Here is a 17,743-nt window from a genome sequence, read left to right on the forward strand (position 1 = left end):
ACAACAATAGAATAAATATCAATTTAGGTGTTCATTAAAATTTATATTCAGTAATGTAATGTTTGTTTTAATTGGCTTAGCCTTACATGACATTATAAAGTTAGCTAAATGTAATTCTTCAAACATAGCTGGTAAATGAACTAGCACTTATTTTTCCCATAGATGGCTAGTAGAGACATTAGATTACTAAGCAAAATATTTAATTAGACCCTTTACTAAGAAGTTGCCAAATGTCCAGAATTATCAGTAGCTCTGAAATATTTAAGAGACTTTTTTCTAAAATAAATCACATGTGTTTGAATTATGAATGAATAATTGCCTCTAAAATATCCATATCAAAATAAAACTATCATTAAATTTCCATCAAATAAAAATCTTATGTTTGTCTAAAATCTCCACAGAGATAATTTTTAAATATTTTTTCTCTAAAAAACAACAAATTTATTCTAAATTTAGAGAGGGGGCTGAAACACAATTTTAACACTAAATTAGTTAATGTATGCTTCCATTTTTAAGATTTGAAAATATATTTGGATGGTTTCTATTTTCAAAAATGTTTAGTGCATATCTCCTCTTAATACAGAATAATTTATTTCATATCCCCTTTCAATGCTTATCCATAAGTACATATACATACCCTATGTAAAATCAAAATTTAATACTGTTTTCCTCTCTTAAGACCACTTAACCAAAGCATTTCTCACTGTTTCCAACATTATAATTTTTATTCTGATTTTTAACCATATACTATTGATAGAATACTAAAAATAACTCTTAATAATTATTTTAAAAACATTTTAAAGAGCAATTTATATTTTATGTATTAGATAACAGAGGACAAAGAGTTAAAATGAGGACAAAGAACGCATATAACTAAATAAATTTTTAGTAAAAGAAAGGGACACTGAACTTTAAAAGAACCTGAGGAAGTAGGTTAGCAGGCAGAATCCTCTATACTCTAGGCTTTTATTTTCTTCAACCTTATTACAGTTTTCTTATCACTACCAATATAGCATTTTCAATGCAATGATAGAGAGAGTCTGAGTTATCACTTCAAAGGAAGCCAGGACAGGGTCTTGATAGGAAACAATGCTATCATTGGAGGTATTTTTTTTCCTTCTATGCTAATTCTACTTTGCAACAAACAAAATTTTTTTTTTAATATAAAATACTTTAAACTGCGAACTTGGCTGCTAGATATCCGCATGAAATTTTTGACTGAAACATTATCACTTTTTACTTATTGCTAAAACAAACTTGTAATAGTTTTCCTCTGGGATGGCAAATTCGAAGCAAAACTAATTACATTACCTGTTTCAGGTATCTTGATATTTTCTGTCAATCACCTGAGATCAAGTCTCATAATTAGCCAATTTATACATTGGACCCCAAAATTCATTTCTATAACACCAAAACATTCAAATCAAAACACAGCTCAGGATATCCTCTGACATGGGATCAAATCTTATTTTCTACTTAAAGTCCAACACTCTCCCAAGAGCCAACTAAATAGCAATACTTTTGGATCCCACACCCAAGAAAATTTGGCTGACCTTGTTACTGTCAGACAAAGTATTAACAACAATTAAAACCCTACAGTTTTTACTGTTGCAGTTCCCCTGGTAGATCAGCTGTTGATCTGGTTGTGGTATAATACACATGCAAAGTGTGCTGAAACAAATGTCTTGATAATTTATTCTTCATGAATTAATTCACTTAAATGCTTTTTCTAAGGCTCAACACATATTTTAGGAAGTGACTAGAAAACATCAGTTCTAGAGCGAAGGTTCCAAAATGCCCCTAAAAGTGTTTCACTAACAAAGTTTAGGACTTTATCAGATTGAGAGGAGATCTATAAAGGGCAGATAAACATTAGGTATGATGTCTCTTAGAGGAACAAAGGAGCCCACTAAAGTTTAAATCCTAAATGTAGCAGAGAGAGAGCAAATATTTAACACTGGAAAAATCATCCATCATCAATCCCAACACTGCCTGCCATTATACAGATCAAGTTCTTTATTTTTTAACTGATGAATATTTTGTCCTGAAATCCAATCATTTAGAATATGCATTTAAAGAGGATACAAAGATCACAGTCACGTCTTCATCAGTTCTGAATATATTTTTTAAAATGGGCAAAACTTGTACCAGCATAACAGCACAGGTTACTCTATGAGATCTTCATGTGAGTATAACCAATCATAGTCAACGTAAGGTATGGCCAAAAGATTTTTTTAAATAAAATCACTGTATATGACTATGCAGATGTTCAAGTCCTTGAAAGCACTATTACCATAATTTGGCATCTAATTTTAAATTTTCAGTTGGAAAACTAGTCACTGCAACAAGATTTTCAATTTAAGAAATTCAGAAAAATATGAGAATAATAAACATTAAAAAGAACTTAGCTATAAACAGTGCCATAATTAAAGTTACATGCATTAAAGATAGTGAAGATTCTCACATTCAAATCTTGTCTAAGAAGCCAATGACAACACTATGATATTTAAGATTAATTTGAGAAGATTATTATTAACATCTCTTTATATAGTTTCTAACATGGAGAGTTTTCATTGGTTGGAGGTCATTCACCTCTATGTAGTGAAATTATAAGAACATCTGAAGCAATGCATGGTTACACACGATGGGTACTTGAACTGATGTGTATTTGAACAATGCTACAGAAATATTTTATACCTACATTGCTGGAGTGTATCTATTATACTATCCACCATACTCCAAATTCAAAACAGCCTACTAGAAAAAGATCAAGTCTCACTTTGCTTTACTAACACATCCCCTTCCCCAAAACACAAAACCTTGATTGACAAAAATGATTCCTTTTTATATTTTGCGATTGGCATAAACACAGAATTATGATTACATAGAAGGAATTAGAATAACAATAGCTAACACTGAAGAGAAAAATAAACTGATTCTCAATGTGACTAAAAGAAATGATATTAACAATTATGGTGAAGGAGAATATAATTCAAACTTGTTTTTCAAAATGTTTCAGAGTAAAGAATGAGTATAGTACCTCTTTGTGCCCAAATAACATAAATTATAACTTCTAAGTGCTTAGTAAGAGATAGGACTTTGATCAATTAAGATTTAAAAAACAACTTCTTGTAATAATTGTACTCTTAGCAAGTATCTTTAAAACACCACAGATAGAGGAGTTTTATTAAATGATACAAATTTTTTTACTCCTCAAATTGTGACAATACTATAAAAAAATTAACTTATACAAGTAGAATAGCAAGTTTATGCCTATTTCAGAGTACTTGATAATTTATTTTAAATAATAATACTGCTCTATACTTTTCTTCAAGAAACAAAAGATCTACAGTTTGATTTTGTTTCACATGCATATACATTATTGAACTCATTGACACTTTGTGAAATCAATGTATGTTTTGCAAATTAAATAATTCAATAAATGACATCTAAACAAAATAATTCTAATTACATGTGATAAGCTAAAGACAAACAAACCTACACAGCAAAGGCAATCATTTCCCAAAGCTAGTCCATACACATATTCTTGAAGAGAATATAAACTAGTTTCTACGTTTCTGGCAAACCTCAGCCAATTTTATAGCATTGTAAAAAAGAAATGCAGAAGAGAGAAAAATCTGCCCGGAGACTAATTCTTCTTAAGAAAGGCCCTGCCACTGCTGTTTTTCACATTTCTATACAGCCAAGCTAAGAAGAGCATTCCTCAACAATGTGAATAATTTCATTACCTTTTATCATTAAATATCAAAACTAATCCTAGCTGTCTTTTGTCAAGTAATTTATGAATATTTATAGAATTTATTGAAAATATAAAAAATTTTGCTTCAAAGTCAGCAAACATAGAACAATGAGTGAAAGGAAGCAAAGCAAAACAAAACAAGTCAAAACAAAATTATCACATATTCACGGAATGATGTTGAAAAAAAAAAAGAAACTTCTTACCGAGTACCCCAAGTCGATAGTTGACTGTGATGACGATCACATTGCCATAACTTGCCAAGACACTCCCATCATATAAATTTCCAGTCCCTTCCATATATGAGCCACCATGGATATATACCATCACTGGTTTGGGACCCCCACTGTCCCGAATATCTGAAAAACAAATGATTGGCAACTGTTCTTATCCTCTACATGCATAATGAAGCACAGAATATATTTTCCATTTTAGAAACAAGAGGGCATGATTTTAACATAGTTCTTTAAATTGTTGTCTTCGTTAAAGTGTTTCTTAAGCAACTTGTATTAATATCTATTGCTGAAAAAAGCAATGGATATGTTGTTTTCTTTCTAAAATTTTGTTAAATATTATAAAACTGAATTACAAAATTTGGAATAATTGCAAGTAGGTGTGAATTTCAGTGCTATTTTTAATTGATCTTTGATGTGACAGAATTAAAAGAAATAATAGAATGATAATGATTCTTAAAACTTCTTTTAACAATTGTTTAGACCTCCTATGCAATTTATGAGCCAAAAACTATGGACAATGCTATCACTGCTATTATGAAAAAAATACTCTTTTCCCCATTTTAATTATTGTAAAGATTCATATTGAATGCATCATAATTGCATTGAATAACTTATGCTCCAATTTGAGAACATAATTATAGCATTATTTCACAGAATTTGAAAGAAGTATCATTTAACTATTCAAGTACTATCAGATGAATTGTAGGCAATAGAGTGCAAAAATCTATATTTTTATCTTTGTTGCATTTAGGGGACTTTCATTCAAGTGATATTTTTCAGTTCCATTCAGGTCATCTGTTCATTCAAATTACCCTTATCCTTTGAAAGAAGAAAATTGACTGACACTTTGGCTCTATGATTTTTTCATGTAGACATTAGAGAAAATACAGCTAAGTTTAAGCAAACAATTCTAAAGTTTAGAGTGATATTGAAGTGATTTCTACAGTTCTAAATTTTAATCAAATGTGTTTGCTTTTCTAAGATACTTTACCATGATTATGTAGCTTTCAACAGGGTCTAGAAATAATATATAAGGGAAACACTGGATAATTTTAAATGGTAAAAATATACTAATATCTAGAGACGAAAATGCTAAACTATACAGTGGTTAACATTGGAAGTGAAGTCACTCAACCATGTCTGACCAATGGACTGTAGTCTGCCAAGCTCCTTCGTCCATGCGATTTTTCAGGCAAGAATACTGGAGTGGGTTGCCATTTTCTTCTCCAGGGGATCTTCTTGACCCAGGGATCAAACTCAGGTCTCCTGCACTGTAGGCAGACTCTTTACCATCTGACCCCATATTGGTTAACAAGGTTTCAACTGTTATATAAATTGAAATATTATATGTGTACATATATCTGTATGATTATGAATATGTGTACATATATCTGTATGATTATATGTACTTGAAACACTATTATATAATAGCCAATGATCTCTTACACACCAAGTGTGTAATCTTCCTTTTTTAATGTTAATAGTAATAAAGTGTCATATAAAAGCATGGCTTTGTTTCTTTGCTTTTGACATATTTTATCAAATAAATCCCCTAGAGCATAACAATTAGGGTTTCAGCTTTCAGAATAGACTAATATTATATGAACTCATTGAAAAAACTACTGATAATTTAAAGGCTGCTTTACATTGTTGTTTTTAAAAAAAGGTGACTAGTAGAAATGTGTCAATTTTTCTACGGTAATAATTTTTTTTCAATGAAAATCATTTTAAAATCAGGAATTGTAACTCAACTTGTTTGTCCAGATTTTCAAGTTGGAGAAATAGCTAATTGCAGAATTTAGAAACATTTTTAAGGGTCTAGTTTAAATTTGACTTAATATTTAATATCAGTGAGAGTTTATAGTACTCAGTCCTCCACACAAATGTGTACTTGAGAGTGTCTTATTTTTAAGTGGTGAGAGGAGGATACTTTGACATAAAAACCGTCTACTAGACACACCCTACATTTAGTGAAAAAACCTAAATGTATTTTCTCCTTAAATCTGTGAGAGGCAAAATTATATTCACTCATTTGTAAGACTTGGGGGACTCATAGAGATGTTAGGCTTACAGAAAGAAACAATTCTGAAATTGTCAAACTCTCCTCCTTAAATGTCTGTTCACTGCATACAGTTTTAGCTTATTTTTCTAGTATGGCTGGCACTGAAGAAGCAATAATAAATTATTAAATCGAAATCATTAACTGACTATTCACAGCAGACACTGTACTTTGCTAATTGTGTGCTTGGAGGTAGCACAGCGGGAGGCTGTTTCAGAATTCTTCTTTAATTAAAATTACATAGAATTACAAAGCACCAACTGTGAACAGTAATGAAATCTTGGTAGAACCATTCTGTTCACCTGGAAAACAATACAGGCACACATTGAGAAGACCTGCCACATCTTGTACACCTAACATAGTAGAATGGAGTACACCGTGCCAGGATACACTGAAAATATGACAGTAAATTCTAGGAGGGATTCTACGTGGCATTCTATAGTTTTCTTTGAAAATTAGACTTGAAAGGATTACTGATTGATTGGGCTGATTGTAATTTCCAATTTGTCTTTCCAAACTTCTCATTGATTTCAACTTTGCTTAATTACTTGAATGTGTCCAGCAGTTCTTTTCCAGAAAATTCTATAAAATTCTAATGTTGTGTTCTAAACAATATTTATTTTTGCTTGAAGTAACCCTGAAGTTAATGCTAGACAGTATATTAAGTGCCAACATAGGCAACATTCTTATACATAAAAACTCTTAATACTGCTAATAAAGTCTGGGAAATGCCATATTTATAGTACAGAACAATTGCTAACTTTTGATTGTGCTTTATCAGAGTGGCTCACCTTTAGTGACTCATTAAAAACTTTACTTTTGATAGCATTTTATCATAGGGTCCATCTTGGATTTTACTTTTCTTCATAGTCTACAGGTCTTTTTTGGATGTAAATATAAATAGTAAATTGTCAACTATAATAAAAATAACAACATAACAATAAAGGTAGATAGTTTAATATATATATAAACTTTGATTTTAAAAAGGACTAGACTCTATAAATGAAACTGATATACCAGATAACCTGCTATTGAATATTATCAACTAATGCCATCATTTTAATAATAAAATTTGGAATAGCCACTTGGTCTTTAGTGCAAATATATTAGATGTAATAATTTATAATGAATTTATTAGAGCCATATTGTCCCTCTAAATTTTGTCTCATATGTTCCCTTAGAAATTAAGTGCATTTCTCCTAAGATATCTGACTTTGCCTGAACAGCTGCTACTGACCTTAACTAAAATCAGAAGAATACTCTCAGAGACTAAAACACTAGCTCAGGTTTAGTAAAACTACAAATATGCCTAAAGTATGCTTACATTTTCTGTTATTTACAATGTCTTAAAGTTTTGCTAAGCATCTAGGTCTTTGAACTAAGTTGGAAGAAATACTATACACTGCTGATTATTTTTATTCTAAAATTTTTACAGTAAAAAACTAATTTTTTCAAGTTATACACAAACTGGAAACTGAGCAAGTATCTTGATTTTAAATTTTAGTAACTATTTTATCTTTCTGATAAATAAAAAATTTAAGCCAATGTAACAAGTGCCAATAGCTCTAGAGCAATCAATTGGGATTTATTTTTGCCTGACAACCAATGTTTGAAGTCATAATTCCCTTTAACAGTCCTGGTGAATAATTATTAGTCACATAGCTCCTTGAACATGTTTACTGGTTTCTTTTTACTTAAAGGACTCATGAAGTTTTTAATTGCCCATAATTTAGAATTTGGGGGCATTTAACAATTTTAAAATTTGGGGGTATTGCCTGAATCAAATCTTTCCCTGATACGTTTAAAGATATTTCAAGAAATTTTTGCCCTCTTCTCATTTGATGAACCTCAGTTATTATTCAAAGGTTTTTATCCTGGAGGGTATTTGAATTTATCCTTATCTTCTAAACAATTACCCCAACAACACAGAGGAATAAGAACTTGGACTCCACACTTATGAGCATTTAAAAGTATTTACTGATTTGGTAACTCTTAGGATGACTGGCTAAGTACTCAACCTAAATATTACCTGCCAATTTAAGTCAGTGTTTAGGATATATTTAATGGCTATTTGAAAATGTTAAATGTGCTTCAAATTATGTCTATGAGATATATTTACCTTTACAGGGCTTAGTTCACTGTGGCTGTTCAGAGGTATTACTTGTAAACATGATGCTGTTTTACCAAAAGCAAAAAAAAGCAGCACATAAAATCAGCCATCAAAATATTTTTTAAAATGGGATATGATGTAAACAAACATTGTGTGTATTCGGGGAAAATTTGGAGTTTACAAAGTTACACACTAAGCAATCTGATAACAAATGTCCAAGATATAAGCATTTTCAGAGGATTCAACAAATCTCAAGGTCCCCAAGTAGAAGCTGTTTTCATAGAGCACCAGGAACAAAACCCATATCCTCAAGGTGAATAAATGCCTTTGATGTTTTAATTCTTCAGATTTCCAACAGGGTTAAAAAAAATCACAATTTGTATTTTGAAATTATAAATTTATTTTTAGCTATTTAGCATTCAAAATGACAATCTTAGGCAGCTATAAAGACTTATTTCAAGTATTAATGACTGTGTTGTATTTAACCTTTAACCCACTGGTGGTATTCATGGCAAATGAATATTTAAGCAAATGTCATAAATTTCATTTAATCAAAATAATTCTTAAATGTTATAAAAATATTAACATCTAATAAAATTTTTAAATATTTAATAATTTGTTTCTATAATTTTCTATTCTGAAGTAGTTTATTAAATATATATATATATCTTAATGAAACAATTTCAATTGTTTAGTAAGAACACATTCATAGTTGTTCCTCATCGAACTAGCATTTCTGCTGGCCTGTGTGTGGATTATCTTGTTTTGGAAAATCTTTCTTACCACATTATTGTTTTTATGAGATTTAATTTCCAAAGTTCTGGGAATTATTTTTAAACCTAGGATTACATTAGTCATCTCTGTAAGAATCATAACTAGGGTGGCATTAAAAAACAAATAACTAATTGGAGGCAAAATGAACTGAAAGACTCAATGGGCCTCTCTAACACTCCATTTAATACCAGGTAAAGGTACATAATGGAATGAGAAATCTCAAATCAATCTAGTGAGTACTTACACGTACAGTGTATGTCAGAATTGTAAGTCATAGAAAGTTGGAAAGAGAAAAGAATTTTTATATTAATACAGTATAAAGACATTATTACTTATAGTTAGCAACAATTTGAAATTCAGAATATTTTACTTGCCAATCTTCAAATTATGTGCCTTTGATATTAAAACATATTCATTGAATCTTCTCAGGGTTCTTAAGTGGTTAAATAAGGTTTACTACAATTATCTAAATAGGTGTATGCCTTTCACATCCATATGATTTTATTATCGATGTAATATTTAAGCACACAAACAGAAAACAGTATTTTTTAAATCTGAATTACATTGCTCAAGAAACACTTTATATCAGCTTTTAGCTTGTCCTTCATTTTACTGAGTGTGTTTTTTTTTTTAAACAAATATAAAATGTAAAAATGAAACAGTTTGTATTGGGTAAAATATTTACATAGATTAGAAAACATGCAAAATGCATACAAAGAGACTACAGGGAAGAGATTGTTAGTTCAAAGAATATGGACAAGTTTCAGTCAAAATGTGGAATGAAACATATCAAAAGTCAGTTCAAGAAAACAACAACAACAAAAAATGCCCCTCTTTTTAAAACGTTGTAATGGTTGGCATCAAAATCAAAATTTGACATTCATTTTTTAAAAAATTAAAAATGTATATTCATATGTAACAACAAGCAAGAAGACAAAACACATCAAAAGTGGGAATTAAAAACAACTCTTCAAAAAAAGACAAGAAGTAAAAAAATAGAAAAGGGTGGAAAAAGTGATTGAGGCTCTTGTCATGCAAATAGATTGGGTGGAGAAAAATACCTTCATCTTCAGCACCGTCATTATCACCTAAATCATCTGTCTGTTTCTTTGTAAGGGGACCTAGGATTGAGAACGGAGAAATGGAGGGGAAAAAAAAAAAAGACAATTCAAGAATAAACAAGACTGAGGGGAAAAAATAAGTGCAAATACTAAAATTCTCAAGGATTATTTCCAAAAAGCGTGGGGGAGTGATTACATCAAAGTTGGTTATCGATTTTGTTTAAGAAAAAAAAAAAATTCCCTTTCCCCAAAATATCTCACAGATTTGGCTTGTGAATATATCCAGCATAAAAAATACATGTGGTTTGAAAGTCACATCATAAGCAAAGGAAATGATTTTTTTTAATACCAACTGCATACAAAAAAAGTAAACAGTTTTATTAACTGAAAGAACTTAATTTATTCAGTGTCTTTTCTAATTTGAATTGGTGACAACAATAAAGAAAGTAGGCCAAACTCATTCTTTAATTTGGGACAATATAATACCATTAGGGAAAACAGAGATATAAACATTTTTAGAGTTTTTTCTTTTCTTTTTTTTTTTTTTCTGTTTTATTATAAAAGCATTAACACTTAGGTTTTACACATTTTTATGTCACACATTTTTCAAAACTGTGATTTTTTTAAAATTACTTGTCATTACACAAATATTTCCCCATGCGTTTTGATTAAAAAGTAGCCGTGGATTTAAAATCTTTGCAACTTGCACAAATGTATGAATAAATAATCTCATCACTTGGTAGAGTATCACTGTAGAAGTCAGTGTTTGTAATTAAGGTAGTTACAGAGTCAGGGCTTATATTTCATAATCAATTTAGAAATATAACAAATTATGCCCTAGTGCAATTTCATGCCCAGCGCAGTTATTTATAATGGGATGTTTTAGGATAACAATTGTATTAAAATACTGTGAATGTTTAATAAATGTTTTATTATTCTTAACAATATTAATTTGCTAAGAATAAAGTAGGACACCAAAGGGGAAGTCAAAGGCCATATGAAAGTAATTTTAAGCATCACATAATTGACATATTCAGCACACAAAAAAGCATGTGAAGCCCTCCATTTCTTTTTGTTTCCACAACCATTTAATTTGTATGGCATTTCATAATCCTCATGCAAAAAGCGATCATTACAAACACATAACACTCAAGTTAAAAGACAGCCAACCACATAACCATAAGCAAGAGAATTTTGTCATGCATAAAATAACAGTTACAGAAAAAGGAAGGAAAAAAAGAGGACTGAACGCCATATGTTGATTTTAATAATATAAATAGTAAAGAAGCAGGCATTAATTCTAAGCACACTTGATAGGAAGGGACTGTTAAACATTTTGAGAAAGATTTCTAAGCCTTTTCAGTGATTACCATGTATTGTTTGTAATTCAAAGCTACATTTTAACATCACAGCCTTCACAGAATAAAAAACACCATCCCCGAAAACAGAAGGAAAAAATGAGACATATATGAGTTTTATTAGCTCGGAAGGACAGCCTTGAAAAATAGTAATAACTGGCAAAGATCAAAGATTGGAAATAGAGAAACTGATGATGTAACAGAAGGGACCCATTGATTACTCAATTGTAAGGTCATGGTTTCAAGGCCATTCCCGATACAGAGGAGCTCTACACAGTAAATTAAATGGTAAATTTCATAGTACTGCAAGTAATCATTCCATTGAGAAGAAAAAGTAGATGAAAGCAATAGTTTACAATTAGCACTCCTTTGCAAGTTCAGAGAAATCTACATTTCTTGAATATAACCCTGTTTAAATGAAGAAAGTATCCTCAGTATTATATGATGTTCATGCAACAATGTTGCTGCACTTCTGAAAAATAGAAAAACATTAATTTTGATTTAAAAATTACTGTATCAGAACTATATTTGAAATATTGAATATCTTACATCATGTAGAATATTAGACTTAGAAAAATGTTTAACTTTTCTGTAATTACCTAAAGGAATAAATTAATAAACCTCAACAAATATATTTTCTTGCATTTCTATTTTCAAGGACACCATATAAAAATTATGGTTTTATTTACTAGTTAACAACACAGATTAAAGTACAGGATAGTTTCTTATTGATGCCAAAATACATCTGCTTTCCAATTTTAGCTGAATTACTTAATTTGCTTAACTCTTGGCTATATTAGGAAACCCTTAATGTGAGCTCAAATTTTTCTTTGCTAAATTGTTATTTTAATAATTTTTGGAGAGAAACGTAAATCCTATCACAATTACATTAAGTATGCGGCTATATATCTCTCTTGGAAGATGTCTTTCTTTCTCCTCTTAGGGTGCCCAAGGCAATTTACATGATTCCTCTGGGAAATCATTCAGGTTCTACATCCAAGAGTCAGTAGTTTTACACACTTTACACACATACAAAATTGTTAGCTGTTGGTCTACATGAGATAAGAGAGCAAAAAATTTTTATTAACACAATGTCTCCCAGTTGTTTGCATGGTGAACATAGTTCGCAGTTGCTATTTGCCTCTGGGTCTATATTAGTAGATAAACCAGGGAAATGATACTATTTCTGTGGGAGAACTTTTCCACACAGGGAATGGCTGCTACATTATTTATAAGCACTTTTCATATTCAGAAGGTTGCAAAGATCTTAACTGATGTGAGATGATGATTACATACCTACACTACATGGAACATCTTTTACTGTAGCAAATCTGAAGGGTTAGAAACATACAGATTCTGTTTCAGCATCATGAACAGATGAGGGCATCATTATTCAAAGGAAGGGTTAAGCCAATTTCTCAACTAAAGAATTCCATTTATTGAATACTATCTGAGAAAAAAGAAAGTGAGGTCACTCAGTTGTGTCCGACTCTTTGCGATCCCATGGACTGTAGCCTACCAGGCTCCTCAGTCTATGGAACTTTCCAGGTGAGAGTACTGGAGTGGGTTGCCATTTCCTCCTCCAGGGAATCTTCCTGACCCAGGGATCAAACCCGGGTCTGCAAGCAAATGCTTTACCATCAGAGCCATCAGGGAAATCGTCGTGAATGCTATTTAGTAGGTTTTATTTAAAATCTTGTTGGATGATATTAAATTGTTACCACATTATGGGTTTCAGTAGCATTTTAGATTTTAGTTGGTCAAGTACAGTTGGGTTTTCTTAACATCAAGAATTTTTTACACATCTGATTTTTTGAAGGGTACCTGAGAAGAAGGGCTGATAATTTTCCAGCAAGAAAAAAAAAAGGATTATAAAAAGAAAGAAAACAGATTTCCTTTATCTTATGTGCCTAAAGGCACTGAGAATAAATATCTGAGAGGTTTTGTGTTGCAAACTGAGAAACTAGAGTAAATATGTTTATGGATTATAGAAATATCTCTACATGATCTCAAGATTCATTATTCCCAGGCTGGAAAGAAAATAATTTCCTTGATCTCTCTTCTTTCTAGAATATTAGCAACTCTGTCTCACTTTTCCTTTATTTCAATCTGTTACTGTTGATATAACTACTGATGCTAAAAAATTTTAAGTAGAAATATTTTAAGGGGTAATTGTCATTAATTTTCTAACAAGTATAGGCAACCACTATTAGAGACTATGCATTCCAGCAAGTTGATCACCATGATTTCCTCAAAGAACAAAACATTTACCGTTCATCATAAATAACAATCATTATTAACACTCCAACCACAGCTTATGCTTCTTTTAAACTACAAATAGTGCATCTTCAAAACCCGCAGTTTAAATGGACATCTTAAATCACCAAAGTATAAAGGAAATGAGTCCTCTAAAACCTGAGTGTGGAAGTGATTTATTCTATATTGAAACTCCATAGGGTCTGTCCTCCTTGAGGAACTCACTCATAACTCTTATTAGAGTTAATAAGAAAGCAGATCGCATGTCTTTTTGAAACGAAGTGAGAGTAATTGCTATATTTTATATCTCCCAAAGCCAATAAATAGATTCAGTGGTGAAACAACAGGACTAAGAAAGGTACAGGAACTCCTAACCATGAACTTTGAACTCATTTAAATCCAAAATAGTTCCTTTGCCATTAACCTAAGTATAATTCAAAGTATCATCCTTTACAAAAGATGCATGATGCATTCTTACATTTCAGAATCTGACCACAGTGCCTTTTATATTTTGAAAAAGGAATAAAAATATCAGCATTTCTCTGTAGTTAACTGCAGAATAATTATGAGCACCGAAATAATTACTATCCACCCACATTAAAGCTGCTTTTTATCATTCCCTTTGATGAAGGTCTAATATACTTTAGGTCTCAAATACATTAGAACTGATTATAAATTCCTTCATTACAGGTTCAATTCAGCAGAAATTATTCGTACTTTGTGTCACACATATCTGCAAAAAAAGGCAAGTAGGTTGAGGGTATCATTAGCTTCTGATTCAGAAAGCTGTCCATGAGAAATGTGTCCTTCTTAAGAGAATATGTGTGGAATTTTTTGAATTATCGAGAGCTCCAGGCTCCAGTGAGTCCCATCATGATGGAGATGGAGAGCCCTGGCTAAAGACCCTGCTATAAAAAAAAAAAATAAATAAAAAATAAAGACCCTGCTATACTCTTTTCCCTGCCCTCTTTACCCACAGCCTTAGAGGTAAATTGACTGTAAAAGATTCCTAAGGCAGTTTCCACAGAATGGGAAAATCTAAGGATGTTGTCATTGTTGCTTTGGGGCCACTGGAAGCAGGCTAAATCTCTTCAGAGATGTTGTTAGGACAAATTTATTTACAAAACTAAGATCAAGGATGTAAAATTCTAACTCTGTCTGAAGAATATATGGAGGACCTCACTAGACTTCAATACATTTTAAATAAAAACAGCATATATTACTGTATCTGATTTTTTCCAAATTGATAAACATTTAAATACAATGACTTTAAGAAATCAAATACAATTGGTGTCATTGCAAAGGTATTAAATTTTACCCACTGAAATTTATTCTATTTAATATAACTGCAATATATACCTCTTAAGAATGTAGAGATGCGTGAAAGTAATTGACTTGGAATGATACTCATTAATTTGACAATACTATAGTACTTAAAGTTATCACATTTCTTAAATAATCGATTATATGAACATGTATCAAAATATCATACCAAAAATATTTTTCCTGAAAAATTTTCAATTAAAAACTATTTTTGAATAATGCCATAAATCCACATTATGATAAAATTAAAATGTAATGCAAACAGCTATGATGAGATACTAGAAGCAAACTTTGGAACAACTGACAGTTTTCAAAGAATCCATCTATTGCGCAAATTTTGATGGCACTAGTATCTCATTCATGACATTTCAGTATCCTTTAGGTGAGCTGACTGTTTACGCTAGTGGTTCATATGTACACATGCTATGGAAATTGATTTCCAAGCCTATGAAAGTAGCAGCATTCTCTATATTTATCTTTGTGTTTGAAGAAACTGCCAATATGAACACAAAACATATTCCCTCAGACAGTTCTTTAGGGAAGAATACAGATGAAAACATGACGTTTGGGAAAAAAAGAGACACTGTTGTTAGAATCCAGAAAGCGAGGAAGAACAATCTGGGGCGGTCCCAGAGTGTTCTAAAGTGTTCTTAGTGTTCTAAATAACACTAAGAAGTGCTTATTTATATTTATATGAAAAGTGGGTTTTTTCTTCATAAAATTACTTTGACTACAATACTTTAAAGTCAAAAGCAATCCTGTCCAAAATAAAAATGATAAGATCTGGGGGAAAATTTTTAACTAGATAAAAAGTAAACCAGGTTAACCCCTAATCTGAGCATCACCAAATTTACACATGCTCATTATTTTTTAACATTATATTTGTTTGATTTTCTAAAAAATGCAGATGCAATATTGCATCGCTTGAAGAATGTCAGAATAATGTTCCTTTCTCATATGGGACAATGTGGCTGTCTGCTATATAAATCCTTCAGTACTTTGTGAGGATACATTCTATACTGCCCTAGCTTTCCACATATTATCCAGAGATGTACTTGGAGTATGATGAGGATACAAGTGCCATCAGATGCTCAGAGATATCTCAACTTGGCTAGATGGTTGGGATGGCATCAACAGTCCAACTTCCCTCTCATGGCTGCCAATATTCAGTCATTCAACAAATGTTTAATATATTATGTTCTGTCCTCTAGATATATGGTGGGCAAAAAAAGCAAGACATTTGCCCTTATGAAAATTTCTTTTGTGGAGAAAGAAACACTGAACAAATAATCACACACATAAGTGCATATTCAAAAACTGTGTTAAGGATATTAAGCCTTGATGTTACCAGATGTTATACAAGGGGATCTGGTTGAGCCCAGGCAGTTTTCACTGAATAAGTGCAATGTAGCCTGATTACTGAAGGATAAGTGAGTACTAAGCAGGAAAAAAGGCTACAGATAGGGAAGTAGGGTGGGAAGAGGTCCGACAGAAAAATATAGCACGTGCAAAGTCTTAAAATGAGAGGGAACCTGAAGGTCAGTGTGGCTGCCACATACTCTGTAGAACAGGGTAGTGGGTGATGACAATGAAGAGACAGACAGGCATCATTCCGAGCATGCAGCTCTTTTAGTCTGGGGAATTTTTTCTTAATCCTAAAAGCAACATGAAGCCATTTAAACGATTTAAGCACAAACTGATAAACTCTGCTCTATTTGAATCTTAAACAGAAAATCAGAAAGAGGCAACGTCATTCTAAGAAATATGACAGAGGAAATTTTATATAGAGGTTTTGGATTATATTTTTTATCAGAAAAAATAGCTATATTAGAAGCAATTAGACCAGGAAAAGGAGTCTACAGTATCCTATTTCCATTTGCAAATGTCACCAAAAAATGAAACTAAGACACTAGCATATCTGAGATTTTACAAATATTTTAAAACTTTCTATTAAATCCATACTTGGATTTATTTTGCCTGAAAATTAACATACAGAGAATTAACATATCCTAATTATTCTTATATTCATAGAAAAATATAGCCCATAAGCTATTCATTCTCGGATATTTCATTCCCATCTCAGTATATCAGGGATGCCCAGCATGTCTACCTCAAAGTCAGTTTTAACTCCTATCATAGGTTTTGCTTTTTCTTTTTTTCTAAACTATAAATCTAGAAATAATCTTGAACCATTCCTTCTTCCTCCCTTTTGCCTTAACCAGACCTCATTAATTTTTCAAGAGAAATTTTGTTCTTGTCACTCTTTCCCCAAACTATTATTAGCCTGGTCTGTGGCCACCGTTACCATATGCTTGAATTATTATAGTAGTCTTGTAATTGCTTCCACTGTTATCCAGACTCTAGACTGTCTCCCAAGTCATCCTGTAGTCCATAAATCCTCAAAGTAGTAGATTACAATAGTTGTGAACCAAAAAAGAAAAAGATTTAATAATCATCATCAACTAAAATGTACACACACTCAACTCTTTCTAAGACTAAAATTGCAAGCACTCCAAGGGAACGGAAATGCAAAAGCATGTACAACAGTTTTGTACTGTGAGTTTTAAAATAGTTATAAAGACAGATGAAAACCAAATATAGTTTAACACTCATTTTGATGTTTTAGAAATTCATGAGCAAAAATAAGATTTTTTAAAATTCAAAATGGAAACAAATCATGTAAAATATGTTTTTTAAATACAGTTCAGATTAGTGTTTATTAAACACTACTTTCGTTGTTTCACTACTCTGTTTAAAAACCTTTACTATCTCCTATTCTGTATTATCTTAGACTAAATGGCCAAGACTG

The 17,743-nt window shown here is 31.3% G+C and overlaps 1 protein-coding gene across 6 annotated transcripts in view; it reads right to left on the bottom strand.

Annotated features, from left to right (window-relative positions):
• The window catches only part of NLGN1 (neuroligin 1), an 895,563-nt gene that overhangs the window by 492,731 nt on the left and 385,089 nt on the right, over window positions 1-17,743 (bottom strand). For 4 of the 6 annotated variants that reach the window (XM_043473710.1, XM_043473708.1, XM_043473709.1 and 1 more), the window contains exon 3: window positions 3,964-4,116. In XM_043473710.1, the coding sequence (XP_043329645.1) occupies window positions 3,964-4,116 (153 nt within the window). Of the gene's footprint in view, window positions 1-3,963; window positions 4,117-9,997; window positions 10,058-17,743 lie in introns of all 6 variants that reach the window. The other 2 variants (XM_043473706.1, XM_043473705.1) reach the window with 1 other exon arrangement.

This window comes from Cervus canadensis, chromosome 7 (genome assembly GCF_019320065.1).
Source record: "Cervus canadensis isolate Bull #8, Minnesota chromosome 7, ASM1932006v1, whole genome shotgun sequence".
In the NCBI taxonomy this organism is placed as follows: domain Eukaryota; kingdom Metazoa; phylum Chordata; class Mammalia; order Artiodactyla; family Cervidae; genus Cervus; species Cervus canadensis.